This window comes from Rutilus rutilus (assembly GCF_951802725.1).
Source record: "Rutilus rutilus genome assembly, chromosome: 7".
In the NCBI taxonomy this organism is placed as follows: domain Eukaryota; kingdom Metazoa; phylum Chordata; class Actinopteri; order Cypriniformes; family Leuciscidae; genus Rutilus; species Rutilus rutilus.
Genome location: NC_140221.1, coordinates 31,831,533 through 31,846,579, shown reverse-complemented (window position 1 = coordinate 31,846,579; position 15,047 = coordinate 31,831,533). Strand labels below are relative to the sequence as shown.

The 15,047-nt window shown below is 36.8% G+C and overlaps 1 protein-coding gene across 2 annotated transcripts; it reads right to left on the bottom strand.

The window, feature by feature from the left end:
- Window positions 1-2,812: 2,812 nt before the first annotated feature.
- On the bottom strand, window positions 2,813-13,126 carry noxa1 (NADPH oxidase activator 1). Of its 2 annotated transcripts, XM_084414173.1 has the most exons (17): window positions 13,024-13,126; window positions 11,962-12,149; window positions 11,576-11,755; window positions 10,800-10,882; window positions 10,477-10,585; window positions 8,880-9,014; window positions 8,562-8,669; window positions 7,911-7,970; window positions 7,785-7,822; window positions 7,222-7,360; window positions 6,620-6,688; window positions 6,119-6,197; window positions 5,720-5,799; window positions 4,196-4,350; window positions 3,942-4,047; window positions 3,447-3,570; window positions 2,813-3,349 (listed from the first exon to the last, which is right to left on the bottom strand). In XM_084414173.1, the coding sequence occupies exons 3-17, from the start codon at window positions 11,747-11,749 to the stop codon at window positions 3,243-3,245; spliced, it is 1,566 nt and encodes a 521-aa protein (XP_084270299.1). In that variant the 5' UTR covers window positions 11,750-11,755; window positions 11,962-12,149; window positions 13,024-13,126; the 3' UTR covers window positions 2,813-3,242. The 2 variants fall into 2 exon arrangements, with proteins under 2 accessions (XP_084270299.1, XP_084270300.1); XM_084414174.1 differs by lacking the exons at window positions 8,880-9,014; window positions 13,024-13,126 and having other exon boundaries at window positions 11,962-12,097.
- Between the last annotated feature and the right edge of the window lie 1,921 nt (window positions 13,127-15,047).

Sequence of the window (15,047 nt, the reverse complement as noted above, 5' to 3'; positions counted from 1 at the left end):
GCATCTGCTGAGAAAAGCTGCATAATCCATACTGTACACCCATGAATTGTTTTGTATAAACAATAATAATGATCCTTAATTAATATATTGGTCCAGTCTGTGCTGTCTGATGTGCTAAAAAGGCAACCAGCAAGGTTTTAGGCCAGACTTTGGATTTCAGCTGCTGTGGAAGCTCAGTTCAAACACACGTGTCATCCTCTAAGCTCATAAAGAGGAATTAGAAAGGCCTGTCAGCAGACATCCACTACCTTCAGTACACAAACCATAGTCTCTCTGAGAGCTGTTAATAATCTTATATGGACAAACTGTTGCTCCCTTTAAGGCTTTATTTAACCTTATCCTTTTCAAGTCTATGTCTGCATTGACCCAATTCATTTTCAGTGTAACTAAGTTAAGCTTTATTTATATAGCATCTTTTAAAAACAGTGTTTACTTGAGATACTTTTTAAAAGTGCATAGCCAGTCGATTTACTGGCACAACAGCAACAAAGTGTAGGCCTATTAGCTTTGGCAAAGTATTTACAGCATGGCTGTACATTAAAATTAGCATGAAATGGGAGTCGCAATCATCTTTTTTTCCTTATTGTTACATATAAGTGAAACGCTTGAACAAGAAAAAGATGTAGGGCGGGACTTGATTGGATGGTTGTGGTTTGCTATTACTGTGATCTCATGTGAGTGACAGGTTGTCCCGCCCTCGCGTCGGTAAACACATCATCAGAAAAGAGAACAGATTTCGTTACAAGGGCACATTCATTCTTTTCATATACTGTAATGACACACATGAATAAATCATTTAATAAATACTGCAATATTCCATAAAAAGAGAATTGACCATTTTGATTTCATGTTGACTTTAATAAATAAAACAACAATTCAAATGAAACAAAGAGTGCAGCATAATAAAATGAGAGAATAAGAACTAATAATTAAAATAAAATAAATTACAATCACATCAGTAGCTAAATTAGTGATTTAAAAAGGTACATTTAAGACTAAACACATTTATAAACTCTCTCAACTAAACTTTCTTCATCATTCTGGATCTCCAACCCACTAATTTACAGCCATTTACGATGATGGCATTGGGGCAAAGGAGTCAAATTCATTGTTAATTTGCAATTACAGCTCTTGGCATCAGAGCATGGTGGCAGAAATTAATGAACAATTAATGGGCCTAAATGAGACAATAGAGATGCTCACTGATCTTTATGCATTGCAGAAGAGAGTGTATTACACCTCAGCTGTAAGTCACACATAATACAGACTCACCAACCAAACATACATGCTCAAAAGTAATCCACTTAGGTGCTGAAATACTAAGTATCTTTCCCTTTCCTTTCTTTCTCTCGACATGTACACATTTGAGAGAGTGATCTAATGAAACTGTGATTAGGATGGTTTAACCTAATTTCAGTATCCTGTTCTCTTGACTTAAATCCGAGAATCCAGATTTCTCCATGCATAGTTGGTCGGTTTATGCTCTCCACTTTCTGGATAAAGAGTCCCACATAATCTTTTGAGTGCCGAGCGAGCGATGCACTGAATAAACAAGTAACTTTTACGACAGGTTATGCTGTCAAGGCCATTAAATTACCGCCGTTGGCTGCACTACATACTTACATCCCCTATAAAAAAACAGACAGACGGTCGTTTTCACACTTAAACATGTTCAACTTAATAACTCCCTGACACTTACTCAATGTCTTTTACAACAGCTCATAAATGCAACACAAATTTTCACTCTTCAAACAATATAAACCAGGTACAGAAGGTAGAAGGGGAATAACTGATCGGTTAACGTTGAGTCAGAATGCGGTAGGGCTTTGATTAATAGCAGAATGTTTAATGGGAATTGAGGGAAATGTGCGTCACGCTGGGCTCTGCCAAACCCATAATTACAGCAATATAAAAGAGCGGAGGGATCGTGTGCTGCAGTGTCATGCCTCAGTGCCCAGTCTGACAGAGCACACCACGCCATTAAACACTGCATTACGGATACCTTGCTGAGGTGTATTCAGCTCTCACTACTGGACAGGGGGGATTTAAGAGCCACTTTATGACATATGACCAAGTCTGAACAGCAGTGTAGGTGTGATGCAAGTTAAATCCTTCTGCTGCACTGCTGTTCAGTTTGTATATTGATAACGTTTCAGCAGCAGGTTAAAGGGATATTTCACCGCTGGAAAGATGAATGTGTATTTAAATTGGGTCATTTATGTAGTAGAAATGTGAAAAAGTCAGGATGAAAGACAACAACTCCCAGAATGCACTTGCTTCGCGGCCCTACGAGGACACTCCCAAGCCACGCCTACTGGTTACAGAAGGCAGTATTGGAAGAAATGATACAACTAGGCTACTAGTTGACTCGAAACTGAAAAGACGCCGTTTTATTGTGAGATCCCACCCCCTATGGGCGGGCTGAAAACATGCAGAACTAGCTCCTACTACTGGCTGTAGTCTCTTGCCTCTGGCCAAAAAAAGCCTCTGATGATGCAAAATGACGATTTTTGCATCATCAGAGTTTTTTTTCCAGACACACAATACAGAAATCTCTCGTCTCAGGGGACATGAGGGAGGGAAGCACGGCCATTCGAAAATACTACCAGGTTTCTACTGATACAAAGTTGAATGCTAATCGGTGAAGTAAGAGGTGGGTGCTAATGATGTAAACTGACACCCTATGGACCACTGTTTTAAACTCTGGATTTGGCCTCTAGCCGCCCTGTTTTGTGATCTTAAAAAGTACCAGAAATTCTCTCTTTTCTATTAATATTAAATGAACTCACTCTGTAAAGAAAGCCAAGAGTTTCCAGTTTGGCGTCAAATTCACACAGGTGTTCCAGTACCAATATACATATATTTGAAACAGCTTAAATTCACAAATGACATTATTTTCCTGTTAAAAGCACGCTGTAATTTCATTAAGTAAATGGAAAAATAAATCATGGAAAATGTTATAATGGAAAATTCTTTTTTAAATACCTTTAGAACATAAACAATTATGGAGAGGATAAATTAATTTGATATCATCTTTCAAAATCTATGCTCAAAAGTTATTATGATCATGTTCATTGAAACAGCAGTAAAGAGAAGGCACAATTTGGTATAAAGAAAACAAAACTTCTGATAAATACTGTCATTCATTTTGGCAGATGGATGCCTCTATACTGTCGCTGCACATAAGAAAGTTCTTAATGACTGAACGCTAATATGGCCACTGTAGATGTTTAGAGGCTGTTTCAATCTGTTGATGCCCCACTGATGCTCTCTGTATCCCGGTGAGCAAAACTTCTAGGGAAGATGCCGATTTTTCCAGCAATGTGCCCTTCTAGCCACTCCTCATTCACTGCAAAATGGAGAGAGAGAAAAAGAAAAATACTTTTATTACCCCAACACTGGTGTGCAAAACACACAAAAGACAACCCGGCCCTGTGTTTACATACCTTCACTGAGGATGTCAATTGTGTCGCCTTCACTGAATTCCAAATCCTCTGGGCCTTGTGAATTGTAGTCATATAGTGCCACCATCTGATAAAGAATGGTCCTGTTGGCCAGAGGGTCCTCGTTCTTGGGACGAGATGGGGGGAAAAAACTTTGTTCTATTACAAATGAATTTGTAATATTTTGCAACTTTCTTTAAGGTAACGGAATGGTGATAAAATGATTTCCTAATAAACAATGAAACCATTCATAGGTTGATTTCCTAAAATAGTGCAAACATTTGGTGCTATTTAAACATACAGACACTAGCTCAACCATTTGTGTGAATTTTTGGGTGACACAATATGACCAATTGCAGACAGCGGTGAGCATGGGGAACCTTTTAGAAAACAATTCCATTTGGCGACAGTAGTAGTGCAAAAATTGCACACAATTAATCTCCTTTAACAGGCTGTTATTGAGAGCTGTCAATCAAAAATGGTAATTCGTAAGGTTACCTGACACCAGATTTGGGCACGTCCTGATTCAGCCACGCCCTCTAAGCTATCCAGTCCATCGTCACCATTTAGTGGCGTTAGTACTCTGGTGCCATATCTTCTGTGTCTGTGAGAGGAAGTATAATATTATGCGTTAAGGATGGTGTGGGGGTTTTTCAATGAAAAAAATGTGACCAGAGTTCTAACATACTTAAATGCTGGGAATTTATGGCAACTAAAAGCAGGTCAGCCAGACTGCAGGTTTGCAATATTACCTGAGGCGAATGTTCGTCACAGGCTGTCCTAATTTCTGTGCGATTTTCTCTTGCAGATCCCGGAAAGGAGTTTCTAAAGGGACTCTCAGAGCGATGGTGCACGTATAGTGCACCTTGACTACGACTGATCCAGAGTCCTGGGGTGAAGTTTGGGCCTGAAAAATGGGGGTCACATCTGAGGTTACAGAGATACATCAGATTTTTGCTTTTAACCGATCATAAGTATAAGCCAAGCGATTAAAGTTATAATACAAGAACATGAAAATGATAGAAAAAGGAACGTTTTTCTTTCCTCCCCCACCTCTCAGAGTTCCCTTTTTCCATTACAAGATTCGATCATGTGCACAAGGTATTGGGAAATTCAAATACAAGTTTTGTCGTAAGGTAATCGGGTTTCTCTAGCAGGCAGTGGCCTTAAATAGTCTCCTCTTCAAATTTCCAGCGCTCTTTTGCTCCCTTGGGTATATTTCTGACTGAATCAGGCCAAATCAAAGGCCTGCTGCCTCAACACTCCACTCCACTTCTTGTCTGAGTCACAAAACTCATTCAAAAGATCTCATCTCACACAAAAGATCAACCATGACGGCCACTGCATTAATCATGCTCTGCTTCTATTTCCATCTACAGTACATGATACTGTCAGAAATGTTGGCTTTCAGGCTTGACAAATTAGACAGGGAGATAAAATGAATTTTCAGAAGTATCTAAGATATATAAGCACTGAGGATCTAACCAAATATTCAAGATTAGGGGGCACCAAATGTTAAAGTATGGACAACCCATGTTTATAGACCACAAATCTGTTCATTTTTAATGAATGCAAATCATTTAAATTAGCTTCTAATTAGAAAGATCATTTCTAGGGGTGTAACGATACCCTAATTTCACGATTCGATACATATCACGATACTGAACTCACGATACGATATTATTGCGATACTCCAAGACATATAATAAAAGGTAAAGAAAAAATGTACTGTTGATTAAATGCTAAATTTGATATAACATTGTGGGTGTAAATGAATAGGCTTGGACAATGGTGACACCAGAATAAATATATTCATGATTCTGAACCTGAAAATACTGAATTATTTTAGACGAATATGCTTGAACTCTGTCACTGGCTAGATATATTTAAAATAATGTAGGCCACTTTTTACTGGTAACATAAGGCTTATACCATAAGCATTATCAGGACCCACTAATATTCCCCCATTATTATACATTACTGTATATTCAACATAATATATTGTAGTTTAATGTAGTACTGACTCTGAAAACTTCAATTTTTTCTCACAGGGTAATTTTTATTTTGGGTGAACTATCCACGATACATATTGTTGCATTTTTGTATTGCGATATATTGTGACACGATATATTGTTACACCCCTAATAAACCCCTAACAAAAACTGATTATGTGGTTGAAATACTGTAAGTTACTGTATTTACTAAAGGGATCGCTGATTTGTCCTGCTAAAAGGTGAGCATTCTTTCATCTTTTTCAAGTGTGTTTTCTTACTCACCTGCTGCGTAGGGACGTGGGTGGAGTTGCTGGTCGTTGGAGGAGATGTGTGGGTAGCACAGGCACAGGGCGGGTTCAACTCTACAGAAGAGAGGATGAAACTTGCATTCTTCAGAATACTGGTACAATCATTTGATTTATTTTTAGGACAGTTGAAGGAGGGACAGGAAATGATAACTGCATCACGCAACTTTACACTGCATTTTTTTATTAGAACATTTTTATTATATTTTATTATTTTATCACAACCTTTTTCTAGATATTGAAAATTATATTTTCTTTATTTTGTATAATGATATACATTTTATAATAATTCTATAATAATAAAAACAACTTTAGTTATTAACTAACAGTTTCAGTTTCAATGTGTTAGCTTTATCTGAAAACATTTTTTCTGTACCTAGTGAACGTTGAGATGGAAATTGGGGTCGACTTGGGGGTTTTAGGGCTGGTGGATGTGGGATGCCATTGGCGAGTTCCTTCCAAGTAATATGAAGAGAAAAGCACTCAGTATGTTACTGCCTATAACAACTTTGATTCAGATATTGTACATCAGAGGCTGAAGAACAAGGTCACTGCTCCTACAGTATGCAAGACAAGGGAATGTAGATCCCTTGCACAATTAAACTTTGAAATCATTTTTATTTTCATGAATGCTATTTTCCTTTAGAACGATACTGAAAGTAACAAAGAGTGATGAGGCAAAGCAAAGTGTGTAAACACATTTTGACTAGAATTAAACAGCTGCCTGCATTCATAAAAATTCAGCATTTTACCACCAAGCTCAACACATCTATGAGAAAGGCTGGATGAGCCTTGGCAAATAACAGAACCCTATTAAAACCCATAAAGCACAAACTGTGAGAAATGAAAGAGAGGGTTAAAAAAGTAGAACACTTACAATTCGCTTGAATTTACCCTTGTTTTTCTTGCCCATCGGTTCAAGCAGGAAATTGGGAACCAGACCTCTCTGACATTTAAAAGTAAAAAAAAAGAAAGAATTAGAAATAGCCCAGGTGTTATTCTATATTTTGTTATCAGTTTTAAATCACACATTGATGTTGCCACTTTGTGAATGTCAGAAACATAGTTAGAAAGCAAGAATATCCGCTTGTTAAGTCTGACCCGTTTTCAGGTGACCATGTGCTGTAATACTACTGAAAAAAATTATCCTAACCTTTACTTCTATACAGAAATCTCAGATGATTCATCTTTTATAAATCGTTAAAATATACGTGTCCGGGACGTCGTGAGCCCGGAGATTGTAGTGTACGCCATTTTAAACAGTTTTAAAACGCTTTTATTTATATGATATAAATAAATAGTGATTATAAATGGGTGTTGAGATAAGATTCCCAACTTAAACAAGTAAGCTTGGACCTGGAAACAGTAATCCTTATGTCACAAGATTGTCATAATAGAGGACAAACATTCAATGTGCCTCCATATCAATACAAATCCTCAGTAATCATCCTTCACATCTAGAATGAAAGGGTATCCCACCTTTCCATCATAAATGACTACCGCCAGCCCGTCCTTGTCGTCATCACTGTACACAAACACTTCTGCTCCAGCAGGCACTGTTAGCTCCCCTGCCCCTTTTGCCACATAAGCACTCTTCATTACCATGTAACGAGAGTCCCTATGCAGGAATTACACATCGTATATTATCTCAGTGTATTAAGCCGGTCTTGTAACAGTCTTTAAAGGGAGACTCCACTTTAAAATGAAAATTCTGTCATCATATACTCACCCTCATGTTGTTTCAATCCTTTATGAATTTCTTTCTTCTGCTGAACAGAAAGGAAGATATTTAGAAGAATATCAGTAACCAGACAGTTTCTGGTCTCATTGACTTCCATAGTAGGAAAAAATATATACTATGGAAGTCAATGAGACCAGAAACTGTCTGGTTACTGACATTCTTCTAAATATCTTCCTTTCTGTTCAGCAGAAGAAAGAAATGCATACAGGTTTGAAACAACATGAGGGTGAGTATATGATGACAGAATTTTCATTTTAAAGTGGAGTATCCCTTTAATATGTTCTGAATATTGAATACTTACTGGCCGTCGACTACCTTTGGCTCATAGTACCCTGGTTTCTGCAGGAACATACATAATCAGTGGAGTTTAGTTTAGAAACAAAAAGACAAAATGCTGAGGTTGTAGCATCACAGGCGGTAACTTTACCTGTGGTCTGAGAGGATCAAAGCCCCTGAAGTCATCGTTTGGAATCAAAGAAGTGATGACCTGAGAGAAGAAGAGTTTAGTTGTCACATTTATTGTATAGTTCTTTTAGTGCAGAATTATAATGTTTATGATTACAGTCACTTTTTATATCAAATGAACAGGGGAGACCTGCAGCTTTTAAGTTCTTACATATATTTCTAGATTATTAACAGATTTGCAACTGTTCTCAGCCAGAGGGCTGGGAACCACTAGGGGGCCTCAGCAAACTTATACATTTCTCATGACGGCTTAAAATTATTTGAAATAAAGACAAACAAGCATTAAAATAAGCTGGGGGGAAAAAACAAGATATTTCTTATTCCAATTAACCTCCTCGATAATGTATTTTTTTAAGAAATATGAGTGTGACTTCTAGATCTGGAAATGTTATAGAAATGTTTTTATGTTGTTAATAAAATCATTAATAAAACCCCAATGGGCATTTTTATACATTTTCTGAATATACATTTTTTTTTTTTTTTTTTGTTATATAAATATTTTATCGGGTAGAAATTGAGAGTGAAAAATATTTGTAAAAATCCTCATCCTTCCTCCTCATCCAGTACATCAGAAACAACTGGAAAAGTAATGTCTTTGAATAATGTGAATTACCTTTGCTTCACCCAAGAAGTCCCTCGGTTTAAGCTGATCTACCTCCTGTTTCCTGGGACGGAACACTTCACCCTCGGGCACCAGGATAGGCTCTAAAACCTCTCTCCTCTGAGAATAAATTGGACAGAAACATTACATTACATTTAGTGGAGTTGTTCTCTGAAAACAGACTTCAGAGATTGTTACAAACCACTGTGTCCAGTGATAAATTATCAGTAAAAGGGCAATAAAAATGTAGTGGTGGATGTCATGCGCTATGAAAATGCTTTTCAGCCTTTTCTTTGGATTTTCTTATTACAAGTATCACATAGATCTTACAGAAATGGCCTCTAGAGCTGTGTCTATTAGGTTGCTTCGGCCCGCTCCTCTCTCCTGTGAGGCCGCCTGTAAAATGTCCCTGGCTTTGTGCCATTGTTGCAGTCTAGAGTGAATGGCTGCTGCATTATAAAGGACCTATAAGTGAACAAACCCACACAAGTTGTACACACTCTGCATTATATCATATCAGCAGGACAACTAAAGATTATACACTACTGTTCAAAATTTGGGGTCAGTAAGGCTATCTTTAAACAGTTTTATTCAGCAAGGAAGACACTAAAGACATTTATAATGTTACAAAAGCTTTCTATTTCAGATAAATGCTGTTCTTTTGAACTTTCTATTCATCAAAGAATCCTGAAATAAAAATTTACACAACTGTTTACAACATTGATAATAATAATGAATGTTTTTTGAGCATCAAATCATAATGATTTCTGAAGGATCATGTGAGACTGAAGACTGGAGTAATGATGCTGAAAATTCAGCTTTGATCACAGGAATAAATTACACTTTACTATATATTCACATAAAAAAAGCTGTTTTAATAATATTTCACAATAATATTACTGTTTTAGTTTTTTAGTTTTTTTTATGCCACGGATAAATGCAGCCTTGGTGAGCAGAATAATCTTCTTTTAAATACATACAAATGTTTACTGATTCAAAACTTTTGACTGGTAGTTTGTATAATACATAATATATCCATAAAGTAAGGTATTTTTTGTTACTACACTAATTTTGTATAACTTTCAAAACATTTTGTATAAATCTTAATCTTAAATTTAAATATAGTTTCATTTTTTTACATTTATGAATATGAATCACATAAACTAAATGGTTCATTCCCTTGATCCATTAAGACTGTTTCCATTAAAAATGATTTATTAAGCTCTAGTTTTCTTACATAGTAAAAAACTTAGTTCATATTATGAATAATATTTAAAGATTATTCAGTTCAATTTGATGAAATTTTAAATCTTGAAAAAAGGCTTAAAAATATTTTTGAGTGTACCCTCTTCAGAATCTGTAAAATTAATCATTTCTTTGAGCAGGACCTTCCATTCCATCACCAAGTGAATAATGAGGCGTTATTTCTATTATTCTACTATTAAATCGCATAAACCATAACTATAATACATAAGATGTGCACTTATGTCTAAAGATGGACACGTGGTAAACATGTTGCATGTGGTGGTGGTGGTGGTGGTCATACATAGCCTCTATGAAACTCTTCTGTTTTTCAACCAATATGCATCTGAGGAACAGAAAGGTTGCTTCATCTGTTCAGGCTAACCTGAGGAATGCTGAATGTCTTATCATTTTTCAGCCTGGCATTTGACATTGCATAATATGGAGCTTTTTCACTCAGCCCTCAAAGAGGCCTTGTGATAGCTATCTGTGCAGGTGAACTCCACCAAAGTTCATGTTTAATGGCAGAGTTGACATAAGGCAAGACAGAAAATGTCAACAATTTCCCGAATTGAAACGCTACCAAATAAAACATGCACACTAAACACAGACAATCGTACTTTTATAGATTTTATGTCTTACTTTCCCCTCCCACAATCAGACAGAAATATGCTTATGTTCTGACCTGCCAGCTGTACAGTTTAAAGCGAAGACCCAGCTGTTTGTAGTCAATGACAGGGTTTTCCCTCATGTATTTCTGAGCCCATATACAATCAGACAATGCCTCCTCCAGTCTGGCGTTAGAAAAGGTGAGATAGATAAAGAAAAATGAGAGAAAGACAATGAGAAATGGAGACAGCAAGAGAACAAAGAGGCAGTGTCAGATGAAAGTGAATCAGCTGTCCAGAACATCAACTTTAAACAGTCAATGTGTGTGTTGCATCACGCTGTGGATTTCCAGACAGACTAGTCAGACAGATTCATAGAGATCTACAGAATATTTCTCACCTGTTTGCCATCATATGAACAGCAGACCTCTGAAAAAATCCCACAGCAAGACAGCAATCCTTTGCGATTGCCTGATCGAGAGCCTAAAAGGTATCACATGACATTGGATAAGACATCTCGAAATGTCCACCTTTTTATCTAACTAAAACATAATAATCACGCCCTTTCCCGTTCATATTTCCTCATCATATCTTTTTGCGAACTTGAAAAGACCCAGTTTATTAACTAATGTGTTTTTAAACAGTGGTCTGGGGACCCCCAGGGGGCACAAGCAAGTACTAGGGGAAAAGGAGCTGAAGAAAACTGTGAAAAAAAGTTAAAAAAAAAAGAAGAAAAAAAAAAGTAATAAATAGATTTGATTAAAATAAAAAGTAATAATAAAATACATTAAAATATATAAAAATATATGTTTTATTTATTTTTATACTGTACTATAGTGAGTAGAACAAAAAAGTAATACAAACTAAATATTTTCCAAATAATATTTTACACATTTATATTATTGATTTTCACAGTATCAACTGCATGTCTTTATAAGACATAGTAATACATAGTTTTTATACAGTACATCCTTAATATATTTTAGGATGAGGGTCCCTTGCACAAGGATAATTATATTTGGGGATCAGTGGCATCTAAAAGAATGAAAACCCCTGAACTAAAGCTACAGCAAATGCTATTTAACAACTTATGACAACTGTAATGGAGTAGGCTATACCGATATCCTGCATTTCTATCATTTCTCATATGTTTAAGTGCCAAGATTGTGGTTGTACCTTGATGGCTAAATCCACTTGACCCAGGGCGATGTGTGTCGAAGCGACCACAAACATAGTGCGACAGTTGTGTTCTGTGATCTGGTTGAGTTTAGTGAGAGCGCCCAGCCAGTCCCGGCTGTCTATTGCCTTTACGGCCTCATCCCACAGCCTGATCAACTCTATGTACAGCATGGCCCTCTAGAACAAAACAAATAGGATCAAATGTTATTTTTTATAATCGCTATATTAATTAAAATAGAGATTAATGGATTAATAATGCCAATTTTGATCACTAATAGCTTGGAACAAAAAGAATCTGACAGCTGCCTACAAGTCCAGGTGGGACTAAAGGCAATATAATCATAAAAGCAAAACCTAATAATAGTACAATGGCCAATACTTACCACTGTAAAGAAACCAACAAGAGATAAGTCTGGAACTTGAATTGTTTTCTAGAAGTGTTTGGTCATGAATAAGAGTGCTGCTCCTGAACAGGTGTAAGCCAGAACTCATAGTTGACTCACAAGGAAGTGATATTTGTAGTGTGACACACAGTTGTGGTTCCGCCCTCTTTCCATGCCATCAGGAAGTCCTGCATTCCCGAGAGAGAGAGAGAGAGACTTGGTGAGCAGCAGGTAGGGCACGTACACAATGGTTCAATTAAACAATAAGCTGTTGAGTAAGTCAAGGAAATAGAAGAAAGACACTGTGCGCAATAACACATTTATCATCAGAACCCTAAGGACAGAACATTAAAGTTGGTCTGGCCAAGATATACACTACCAGAAAGCATTTAGTTTTCACCTGACACTTATTTTTATAGGGAAGCAGTTAAGAAAAAGACTGGAGGGAGGAAATCCCAGTATTGCGTTTGACCATTTTTTTTCCCCCACAGCAAACACATGAGGCCTTAAGGTTATAATTACATTTAATTCCGCAGTATCTTCAGAAATAAATAAAATAAAATAAAATAAACATTTGCTTTCTACAAAATAGAGACACATTACGTGGATTAATTGGGGACACATTATGTGGTTTTGAGTTTATTATTTCCACATATACATTTAAGATAGCCTATATGTAACACCATAAAAAGTATTATCTGAGATACAAGTGAAATATCTAGGAATGTGCAAATCTACTTTCATTTAACCTCCGGTGTTATCTGCATATATTATTTACAGTAAATTGCGCTATAACTTTTGTAAATAATCCATCAAGGGCTCCTCTAAAGCTCTGTATTTAAAACAACATCTGTTGCCAGACTTGTTTCAGACTTGTAACCCGAAGGTTGCCGCCGGTTCGATTCTCAATACCGGCAGGGAAAATGTAGAGAATGAACTGCGTTCTCTTCCACCCGCAATGCCCATGATTGAGGTGCCCTTGAGCAAAGCTCCTAACCCCCAATTTCTACCCAGGTGCCGCACTGCCCACGGTTTGCATGTGTGTGTGTCTTTACTACTCACTGCTCCTAATGTAGGGCTATGATGCTGAGGACAAATTCCGAGTCACTGTCACTATAGTGTATTCCAGGGGTGTCAAACTCAGTTCCTGGAGGGCCACAGCCCTGCAGAGTTTAGCTTCAACCCTAATTAAACACACCTGATCAGCTAATCAAGTCCTTCAGGCTTATTTGAAAACTGCAGGTGTGTGTGTGTGTTGAAGCAGGGTTGGAACTAAACTATGTAGGGCTGTGGCCCTCCAGGAACTGAGTTTGACACCTGGGGTGTATTCTGTTCAGTTTGTAGTCCTAAAACCCAGAAGACAATTAGTTGCACATATGTCTAAAAAGTTACTTTTTACAATACTTTTTACATGTGCATTATCCTGTGTTCTAGGCTATGAATTACATGTAGGCCTAGTTATAGAACTACATAGTAGAATTACAAGTTTCTTCCTGTTCTTGTTTACTGGCTTAGGAGTGAGTGTGAGTGTTAGAAAAGTTGTCATGGTGATTAGTTAGTGAACGATTTGGGGTTTGTGAACGAATCCATTTTATTTACAGTTTTTCTCGATTGTTTACACACATTTTCTGAAAGCATGCCTCATATTCTCAGACCTCTACACACAAATCCAAAAACACACACACAATGGGCAAAACCCCTCAATTCTCCTGCAAAATGAAACTTTACATTCAAAACAATGTTATTTCTTCTCAAAATGGTATTTTGTTTTCAAATGACACACACAAACCATCATATGAATAGACATTTATAAGAACCAGTTGAACACAGATGTGCTCAATGTAAAACACTATGATGAATGCAAAACACTTCTTCTCCATTCATCATAATGACTTAGGCCTTTTTTTGTTCAGTGTTACACTTACTACAGACAGTACATACATAAGTGTGTTGTAAAATATCTGAGAATATTGTTTTTATACTCAGAACACACAAATACAAAGTACCTCCCAACCAACACAAAGTTGTACATACAGTGGTCTACATACAAAACAACAGAAGAATTGACTGTATACAGTTACAGTAAAAAAAAAAAAATCCAATGTTGTCATCCATTGCTCCATTGAAGAGCTCACCTGTTGCCCTTTTATGCTAAAGTCAAGTCAAGTCAAGTATATTTGTATAGCGCTTTTCACAATACAGATTGTATCAAAGCAGCTTCACAGTATTAAATTAAAATAATACAACAAGGTTTGTTTCTAGTGGAATTTATTGATAAAATCAAATTAGATATCCCCAGAATATCCCCAACTGAGCAAGCCAAAGGCAACAGTGGCAAGGAACCGAAAAACTCCATCAAGTGACCTAATAGTGTCCTAAAACTCCATCAGGTGACCCAATGGAGAAAAAAAAACCTTGGGAGAACCCAGGCTCAGTCGGGGGCCAGTTCTCCTCTGGCGTTTATTAACTAGAGACTAAAGCTCTGATTGCTAATTGTAAAACTGTGTGATGACGAGTGTTTGCCCATGTGATGAGTCAGTGTGCATATTTGAATGGCAGTGTGTTCCTTGTGAAAACAAGAGATTTTCTGCATGAAAATTGTGGCAAAAGCAGAGAATTGTGTGTAGTGTTTTGAAAAAAGTGTGTTTTAGAACTGCAGTTTGAGTGTAAAGCAGGAATTGTGCTTGTAGTTTAGCAGAATTGGTTCAGGGGGTTGGTGAATGAGTTACATGTTGTGGTCATTGTGTCTCAAGTACCAGAAAATGTGTGTAAACAATCGAGAAAAACTGTAATGCTAATTTGAATGATTCAAAAACTCACTCATAAAATATAATAGACACGTGTTTCCACCTACTGGCGTAGCGATGTAAACTGCAGAAAATGCTCACTGAACAAACCTAATCCCAGTGAACTGATTCAAAATAATTAAATCACTTGGATGAATCGAAGTCCCCACATACAACCACGAATAGCCTTCAGGTTTGGACTAACTAATGTAATGATTGACCTCGATCCACAATGGGTCACATTTGCAATATTCAGGTTGTCCTGCTCACAATTGATACTGAAAATTGATACTAATATAA

What these genes read in the sequence shown, in the direction of transcription:
- noxa1 (XM_084414173.1), bottom strand. Translation starts at nt 11,749, where the DNA reads ATGCTGTACATAGAGTTGATCAGGCTGTGGGATGAGGCCGTAAAGGCA. An exon ending in TAGTCATTTATGATGGAAAG is followed by an intron (nt 6,689 to 7,221) that starts GTGGGATACCCT and finishes TTTAAATGTCAG; the next exon opens with AGAGGTCTGGTTCCCAATTT. An exon ending in GTGACGAACATTCGCCTCAG is followed by an intron (nt 4,048 to 4,195) that starts GTAATATTGCAA and finishes TTCCTCTCACAG; the next exon opens with ACACAGAAGATATGGCACCA.